Raw genomic sequence first — 9,399 nt, forward strand, 5'->3', positions numbered from 1 at the left:
TATGATTACATTTACACAAAATTCTAGAAAATGCAAAGTAATCCAGTGACAGCCGACCAATATTTTGCTTGGGGATTTAGGTGAGGAGAGGGAGAAGGAAAAATTGACTACAAAGGAGCATGAAGAAATGTTGGAGGTGATATAAATGTTCATTATCTTGATTTCACGGGTGTATACACACCAAATTTTTGTATGTCACTCATACCTCAAAGCTGTTTTTTTTTAAAAGGTGAATTACATGAAAAGATGTTCAACATTATTTTTCATTTGTTATTTATTTTTTCTATCACCATTTATTTTGAAGGAGAGTGGAGAATATTTTCCTTATCAAATTCACAGCTTGCACAGGCAACTGAAATGCTATATATGCGTTTGGACACAATGAATACTACCTGCGTAGACAGGTATACTAATTGCCTCATTTCTGTACTGGTTGTTAGCAGCTTCTACTCCCTGTACTTTGTAGAATAATTTGATCAGCAAAACATTTGCCTTGTTAAGAACTTTCACGTTGATTTTTCTTTCTTGCCTCCCCAAAATAATCCTTCGTATAAAAATAAAACTCATACTTGTTGTAATGTAACATTACACTTTCTAGTCTAACTTTCAGTATGATAATGATGCCCGTGCTGAGGTTTTCTTTAATTCCATTCATTGTTTACTTGTTTGGTGCTTTGGTATAGTTATACTTTTCCCTCTGTAATTGGCTATGTAAGCTTTTAAAATAAGCTTTATGCTAACCTCTATGTAGAAGCAGAGTCTACTACTTATTATGTATAAACATATGTATGTACTTCTGTTTATAGTGTCAACATCTAAAGTAATTAGCTTCTACATAACTACAGCTTCAAGACTGTTTAAATAAAAGACCATATTGGATTTTTATAGCTGTGGTAATTGCATGCCCACTGCCTGCTTTTGGATGAGGTCTATATAGCACCTTTCTTAGCTGGTATTCCTTCTTACCTCTGTCAGTTTCCCAAATCAGATCAACAGATATTGAATATTTCTCCAATTTCCAGCATCTTTCATGTCTATAGTTCAAATTCTATATCTGAAAATTATTAGTAAGGGCTGTTTTATGTTATTGACCTATTTTGACTAATTTCAATGATCAAAATTATAGATACATAAGGGACATGCTTTAAAAACGTTGTCTTCTAATTTTTTTCCCTAGACTAATAAAACTATCAGTTATGTTGGGCATCTCAGTTATGCCATTTGTTTAACAAATATTTATTAGGCTCTTACCAACTTCACAGCATTCTACAGTATACTAATGTGATCTCTATCTAGTTAGATCAGATGTAATTTTAGGGGAAAGAAGGCTGCGATGGTATATTTTGTTTGGTGAAAAGAGCACAGTGTGATAATGAGAGACTAACTTCATTCAGCTCTGTCATTTATAAAATGTTTTATCTGCAGTTTCATTTTTTTTTTTTTTTTTTTTGCCTTTGTTTCATTGTCGGTTAAATAGGGAAAATAATGCATTCCTTAGATGTTATTGTGAGAATTAAATTATGTAAACATATATAAGGTGCCTGGCATAAAACAGGCATTCAGATTATAGCTATTATTTACTTAAAAAGGATAACACTTTTAGAATAAGTGAAGTAGGAGATTTATTTTTTGAAGTAGAAGATGAGTTACAGGACTTACAGAAAAATGGGTAAGAAAAGTGGCAGAAGATACAGCTGTAGATAGGAATGTATGCTCTTTCACTTAACTATAAAATAGGGTTGTATTTATCTGAAGGATTACAAAGGAACCTGGTATAAACTGCAACCATTCGTCTTTTTCTGTCTCCTGCCTCCACTTCTCTGTATAGGTTTATTAATTGGTTTTCCCATCATCTAAGTAACTTCCAATTCCGTTGGAGCTGGGAAGATTGGTAAGTGGTGTTACATTTTATCTTTCCTTTCTCTGCAGTCTACCGTAATAAATAAAGTAAGTAAATCCTGTTAATATTCAAAACTATAACATAAAAGCAGTCTGCATGGTCTGAATTACTTAGTTTTTTGTGTGTGATTTATACATACAAATGAAATAATTTAGAAGGAAACTATTTGTAGCTAAGTACAAGTTAGAATAAGTACAGATTCTGTTTAAGAACTTATAAAACTACATTTCCTCATTAGGTCAGATTGTCTTACTCAAGATCCTGAAAGTCCTAAACCAAAGTTTGTAAGAGAAGTTCTAGAAAAATGTATGAGGTAAGTAAATTCTTTATATTTTCTCCTTAGCTTAGGTCCTTAATTTGTGTGGGAGAAGTTTTCTCTTCTCAGCATTTGTGATATATGTCTAGAATATCATTTTTAAAATCCAAATACCTGCCTCTCTTCCTTGTTACTTTTTAGTCAAGATTTGGGCTGAAAAAATTAGACAACCATGACATTTGGATTCTGTGTGAATTCAGCCAAAAAGTTTTGGTTTTTGTTTTGTATTGTTTTGTTTTGTTTTGTTTTTTGGTCAAATGTACTTTGAAATAATTTCAAAGGTGGTACGGCATACTACCACACAGTCCACACATACTGCTGAAATGTAACCAGCCATCCCAACAATGTCTTTTTTTCTTTTTGGCCCAAATCCTATCCAGGAACACATGTAGCTTTTAGTTATCATTCTCTTCAATTCTTCAGTCTCGAACAGTTATTATTCTTTCTCTACTTTTCATGTCTTTTTCAGTTTTAAAGAATCTAGGCCTCTCTCGGGTTGCCCTGCTATGGCCTCATGACCAGACTCAAGTCTTGCATTGTTGGTGCATAACATCGAGAGGCACCTGAATCCTACTACTGGAGATGTCAGCCTTGATTACCTGGTCATGTCAGTGTCTGCCAGGTCTCTCCACCTTCAATTTACCATTTTTCCCCTTGTAATTGACTATTTTGTGGGAGACATTCTAAGGTGCATTCATACACTATTCTTCATTCAAGCACCACTGATAAATCCTACTTTTATCTACCACCACTCTGATGATTACCAAGTGGTGTTTCTCTTTTTCCATTATTCTTTTCTACATTCGTTAGCTGGCATTCTACTGTAAGAGCTTTCTTTTTCTCACCCATTTATTCCTGTGTTTATGTATTAGTAGGGACTAATAGGTTTCTGTTTCATTCAGTGGGTTGTAGTCCATTAACTGCCGTTATTTATTTCGATGCCCAAATTGTCTCTGATTTGTCCATTGGGAGCACATAGTGGCTGCCGTGTCCTTTTTTCTTTTTAGTGTTTCCTCCATTCATTGAGCTTTTCCTTATTTCTGGCACAAGGTGTTCCAGGCTCATCTTGTATTTTCTTGCCCCTCCTCTGGAATCATCTCTTTATTCAAGGAGCCAAGTTTCTAGTAGTGGAGTATGGGTATTTAGGGATCAAGATCTGGACACTTGATAAGCTTATTGCTAGTAGAGTGTCATTAGTTCTAAGCCCTCTGGATGGACAAAGGTGGTGAATATATGCACACACATACGGATCTATCAATATTTTTATATTCACCTATCCCAATAATTCCAACCCTGAATCTCATTTTTTCTAGCCTTCCCCTTTGCCATGGTTCCCAGATACCTTTTCAAGAATGAGACTCCCATTAGCCTCAGTGTATTTTTATTTGCTACAGTGTAACCAGTTCTCCCAAACACAGAGACTGTCTCCTCCACCCACCGTCACCATCCCACATATTTGGCCACCAGGCTGGTGGACCCAGTGGCCCACACCTCAGTGCAAACTAGTAGATTTTGAAAAAGGTCTGAGTTTTACTTTGTTGGCATAGACAGAGCTTAAAGGACTAGTTTTCTTCTTTATTTCTTGGTTGTCAGCTGAGTGTAGAGTGTTGGAGATTGTGACTTTCTGGGTAAGTTAGATGTTACTGATGAATGGAACTGATGAACAGTATTTTCTGAGGCTCTTATTTGTCTTGTAGGTTGTCTTATCATCAGCGTATATTAGATATTGTTCCTCCTACCTTCTCAGCTCTATGTCCTGCAAACCCAACCTGCATTTACAAGTATGGAGACGAAAGTAGCAGTAAGTGATAAAATCCTTTTGTCTTCAAAAACTATCAATGCAAATATTCTCTGATGTCAATTATTTAAGGTGGAGAAAGTGAACTTTTTCTTTTCTTGGGCTTATATTTTCTCTGTTTGAAAGGTTATCTGTTATTAGCCACTATTTTATTTACCCTGTCATTTTGAAGATTCACTGTGATCTACTTAGTTATTACTGGCTTGTGATTTTTTTTCTTTCAATGTTGTTATTGTAAGTATGACATTATTGTAAATATGCTACTAAGCATAACAAGATGAATTTATAGCTAGAACTTACTAAAATGGGAATGTGTATTTGTCATAGTAATGGAAATTACTTGAATTGATTATCACCCGATATCATTTCAGGCATGGGAACATAGGTGCACATAGACTATATTTTGACCAGCATTATGCCTTTAGAAGTAAATTTTTAAATATGGATTTCTTACTCTTTGGTCGCATCATTTCTGAGATTGCAGTATAGATCAGAGGGACTACAATTTGATATGTCATTTTGTGCTTTACACTTAATGAAGGTAAAGTATACCTTGGTGATCACTGGTAGAAAGTTGGGTGGGGAGTTTTTCCAAGTTAGTCTTTTCAGATAGCTATAAACATGGCTCCTCCCTGAGCCTTCCATTTCCTGTTGTGTAGGTTCTTTGTATTTTGAAACTTACTCTTCTCCCTTGCCTTCTCATATTGCACTCCTGATTCTCCACCTATACCTCGGACTAGACCTGTTTTCCTTGAAGTTAAGTCAGATTGTCCCAGTCCTAAGTACATTTCCTGTTATTATATCACTTAATCCTTAAAACAACTCAGAAATAGGTATGTTATACCAATTTTACAATGAGGAAATGGCTTCAAAGAGGTGAAGCCCTAGTGAGATTGCTTCTGAGTGTAGAGCCCAGATTCAGACCCAGGCTTACTTGCTGAGCAGCCACTCTCTTAACTACTGTGCTTTCCTTAAACTGCAAAACTTAATGAGGACTTAGAGGTGCCAGGTTTTGAGTTCTGCCCTGTACTAGCTCAGAACTATAAGATACAGTCTTTGCTGTCAGAGAGCTCAGACTTCCGTTGAACGTCAAGCTTGCTTTTTTCCCCATAGAAACAACCCAGCCTAACATTTAAGGCCCTCCTAACAGTTGTTCCTGCTTTGTTATTTGTCGTTTCTTCCCCCGTTGTCCTCTATATAGTAGGCCCACTTCCTTTTTCTTTTGGCCATCCTCTTGGTTCTTGGTTTTGCCTTAGTTTTCCCCAGGCTTGGAAAGCCCATTCTATATCCGGTCCCTGTTCTCTCAAGGGTCTGGCCCAAAAGGTGCAGTTCTCAAAGACTCCTGTAACATTTCTCAGCCTTGGCAAGCCAGTTTTCTATTGCTCTCTGGCTGCTTTCTATGTGAATCTTGGTTCCTCAGCTAGAATGTAGACAGACTCCTCAGTGGCAGGGGTTCTTTTTTTGTCACTTATTTTCTCTCCCACTTTCAAGGAAAAAGCACCTAGTACGTGTGACCTGTTGTAATTGACTATTAATTCCAAGTGCTTAGTAACTCATATTCTGTCTGGATAGTCTTTGTTACCTGTTTGTCTACCTTACATTAAAAGTAGATTTCTGATTGCTCTGGTAATGCCCTATAGTATATACTAACACAAATTTTACACAAGAAGGGCTTGACAGATAGTAACCAATAATAAATATGTGGAGTCACAGTACATGAGCATCTGGCTTATGTAGATTCAAGTGTATGGACTCAGAAAAGGAAAAAAGCAAAACTATCTTATGTCAATAGCCTTCACCTTATTCAACTTAAGTTTTTACTCCCTCAGAAAAAGAGGAGGGGAGGTGGAAGGGAAATTGGCAAAAATGAAAGAGAAATATACTGTCGGCTTTTCAGCTTATAGAAGCCTAAGGATTTGAGAACTGTCAAAGGACAGTTGTAACTATATCCACATTTCCCTGCACCCCCCACCTCCAAGGAAGAGCAACACAACACCCCTTGTACTTTGAATTTCAATTAGCTAAGTGTCTTAAGGAAGTATTGAAGAGAGAATTATCTCATGCCTTATTTTAGGTGAAAAGCCATTGACCTATTAAACTTTCACATGTGGTTATCCTTATACAGATTAAACAGTGATCTTGGGATAAAGAATATTATATTTTGAAAGAAAAGAACCTTTTTTTTAAGTTTCTCAGTTATTAAACTATTTGTAAGAATAGTCTTAAAACCTGATCTACCCTCCTCCCATTCTGTGGTTAGATTCTCTTCCTGGACATTCGGTTGCCCTCTGCTTAGCTGTTGCCTTTAAAAGTAAAGCAACCAATGATGAAATCTTCAGCATTCTGAAAGACGTACCAAATCCTAACCAGGATGATGACGATGGTAAGGGAATGAAATATTTCTTGAGTGGGACTATGTATAAGCCAAGTTAAAGCATAAATGTATTGGATGCTTATAAAGCAATGTATTCATTTGGCCTGTTCAGCCTGTAAGTTCCTAGAACCCAGGTATTTTCTCCCTTACGTAAAAAGAGATCCTAACATCCCCACTAAGTATGTAAACTAAATACACAAAGTAAAATATACTGTTACCATTCAAAAAAATTTAAGCATTCCTTGCTTTTGCTTTAGAGATTCCTGAATGAGAAGACTTCATGTATCATAAAATTGGATGTTTTTCTTCAAATCAAACTATTACAATAACATTGAGTATATACCATGTAATTTCAACCAAAATCCCTAGATTTTTTTCTGGGTAAGAGTGAGAAAATGGGAAAAATTATTTAGAAGTTTACCTGAATCAATAAATCAATAAGACAAAAAGTGATGAGAAGGACTTGCTTTATCATATATAAAATGTAGATTGAAAAGTAACTAAAACAATGTGGTATTGGCACAAGAGAGAGACAAATCAGTAAAACAGATGAAAGTCTACTGGGACAACTGGGTAACCATTTCAGGAAAAGTTTTTTTTGTTGTTAGATCCATTCATAAGGATGTGTGTGTAGAAAAAAGACTTAATTAAAAATAAAACATTAATGGTCTTTGGGTTATTACTGGGATTTTGTTTGGATTTTTCTAAGAAACTTACAGTTTTAGAGAAAATATAATTAGAAAGCGTAAGTCAAAATGTTGGTATTAAATTTAGACATTGTCAGACATCTTAGGAGATAGACTTAAATGTTGAGGGTTTACTGTTATTTTGTATGAATATATTTGTTATCTTGCCACCACATCTAGAGAGAGATGAACAAAGAAATCTCTGTGGTATTTGTAAAATAAATGGATCACATAGGATCAGAGAAACTCTCCAAAAAATAAGAATTAAGTTTAGTTTTATATTCTGAGTATTGAAATCAGTGATGGTCTTTTTATCATCTCTTAATACTCAAAGATGTTACATGAATGTCTTAGTATTTGGAAGTGAACATGCCATCTGTTGAGCATTCTAGATGAGGGACCAAGGAATTGCTATACTTACATTTTCCTGACTGTCTTACTGTGGAATATTTTCAGATGAAGGATTCAGCTTTAACCCATTGAAAATAGAGGTCTTTATGCAGACTCTGCTACACTTGGCAGCCAAATCGTTCAGCCACTCCTTTAGTGCTCTTGCAAAGTAAGTGCCACAAGAACACACGCCCTTTCTTTAGGGTTTAGAACTTTGCTTGGTGAATACCAATATAGTAATTTTTACCTAAAATAGTTGAATATGAAGATCTTAATAATAGTATTATATAATTTGATGCAATGGGTTTTAGTTTGCAGTAGCTAAAATCCTTGTCCTATGGCTCTGTCAGTCTGTATGTTTACATATATACATGGAATATATATTTTTTCATATAGACCTTTAGAGAAACCAGTGAAAAACTTGGGTCCATAGGGCAGTCATATATACAGTCAAGAAGCTCCCACCCTGTCTAGGCATCTTCCTGAAGGAAGGTAAGCAGAAATGAGAGCCGACTGCATTTTGGGGGAGCCACCCAAAAGTTGGCATCTGAAGAAAGAGAACATAGATATTCCTCCAGCCAAGTAGAGAAACTGGACTCCCCAGCCCATCTCAACTTCCAAGTCTCCGTGATACTTACAGGGTTTCCACAGAAGGTATAGTCAGAATACATCACCCATGTTTAGAGACAGTTCCTTAGCCCTCACCTATTCGTAGATACATGTTAAATTGAAGTCATGGGCTAAAAATAGTGTATTTTAAGAGTCTTAAGATTTTGTGACAAATTCCATACAAACTATGAATTCCTAATCATACCTTTTATATTCTTAATGGTTAACATTTGGTTATTTTGCATTTATGTATTACACTATAAATTAAGTAACATTGAAAAGGCTTTGAAACATTAAAATGCTTAACAAATAAGTTTATATATGCTGTTTTTTCCCCCTACTATCAAAAGGTTTCATGAAGTCTTCAAAACCCTAGCTGAAAGTGATGAAGGAAAGTTACATGTTCTAAGAGTTATGTTTGAGGTCTGGAGAAACCATCCACAGGTAAAAACTATTTAATTAGAAGTGTTGAGGTTCTGATTGTATAAATATAAAAATAGGGCATTATTACCATTCTTTTAGTTTGCAGAACATTAAATTTGACTCTATTAGAATGGTTTTAACTTTAATTTTTTTTTAGTGCTGTGGAAGTAATGATGTTTGATTCATTCTTTAAAAGAGCAAGTATTATGATTTGGTTTGGGATTATAATATCTTAACACGTTTTAAATACTTGTTTAAAAAGTCTGCCAGTTGGGTAGGAAGTAGTTATTTAGTCTACCCAATTTCCATAAACAAGCTCCAGATTTCTCAACCTCAGTATATTGTTTTTATACCATGTGTTATAAAGAAGCATTAAAGTAAATTTTAGAGTATGTTTAAGACTTTATGATGACACTAGATTTTTAAATTTTAGGTTCAATGGAAATTGTATATTTTTGTATGTATTATCTAAAATTTTCTTTTAAGTTGTTACCATTCAGAGGTTTTCTTTTTGCTCAGTCTTTACTGGCATTATAGTATTCTTATAAGAAGTACCAGAGCCAAGCAGAGAGCAGAATAAATCTTTAAGACTTATTAGTCAAATTGATCATTCCAAAGCCACTGAAAATGAATTCACAAGCCTCCTATTTTACTTTGTAGCAGTGGGATTATGTGGCCTATGCATAAGTGTGGTTTACCCTAATCTTCTCTCATTGTAGATGATTGCTGTACTAGTAGATAAGATGATTCGTACACAGATTGTTGACTGTGCTGCAGTAGCAAATTGGATCTTCTCTTCAGAACTATCTCGTGACTTTACTAGGTAATACGGATTATTTTACAAAGTTTGTATTCTCTCACAATTGTTTTTCGTGTGCTTTCTTATACATGAGCTTCAAATTT

General features: G+C 35.1%; 1 protein-coding gene across 3 annotated transcripts in view; it reads left to right on the top strand.

Moving 5' to 3' along the window:
- Positions 1-9,399, top strand: part of NCBP1 (nuclear cap binding protein subunit 1) — a 38,687-nt gene that overhangs the window by 20,515 nt on the left and 8,773 nt on the right. For 2 of the 3 annotated variants that reach the window (XM_011366236.1, XM_023534219.1), the window contains 7 exons: positions 1,829-1,891; positions 2,139-2,213; positions 3,914-4,017; positions 6,275-6,397; positions 7,531-7,633; positions 8,424-8,517; positions 9,216-9,319. In XM_011366236.1, coding sequence (XP_011364538.1) covers positions 1,829-1,891; positions 2,139-2,213; positions 3,914-4,017; positions 6,275-6,397; positions 7,531-7,633; positions 8,424-8,517; positions 9,216-9,319 — 666 coding nt within the window. Of the gene's footprint in view, positions 1-339; positions 405-1,828; positions 1,892-2,138; positions 2,214-3,913; positions 4,018-6,274; positions 6,398-7,530; positions 7,634-8,423; positions 8,518-9,215; positions 9,320-9,399 lie in introns of all 3 variants that reach the window. The other variant, XM_023534218.1, reaches the window with a different exon arrangement.

Source organism: Pteropus vampyrus, unplaced genomic scaffold (genome assembly GCF_000151845.1).
Source record: "Pteropus vampyrus isolate Shadow unplaced genomic scaffold, Pvam_2.0 Scaffold123, whole genome shotgun sequence".
Classification (NCBI taxonomy): Eukaryota; Metazoa; Chordata; class Mammalia; order Chiroptera; family Pteropodidae; genus Pteropus; species Pteropus vampyrus.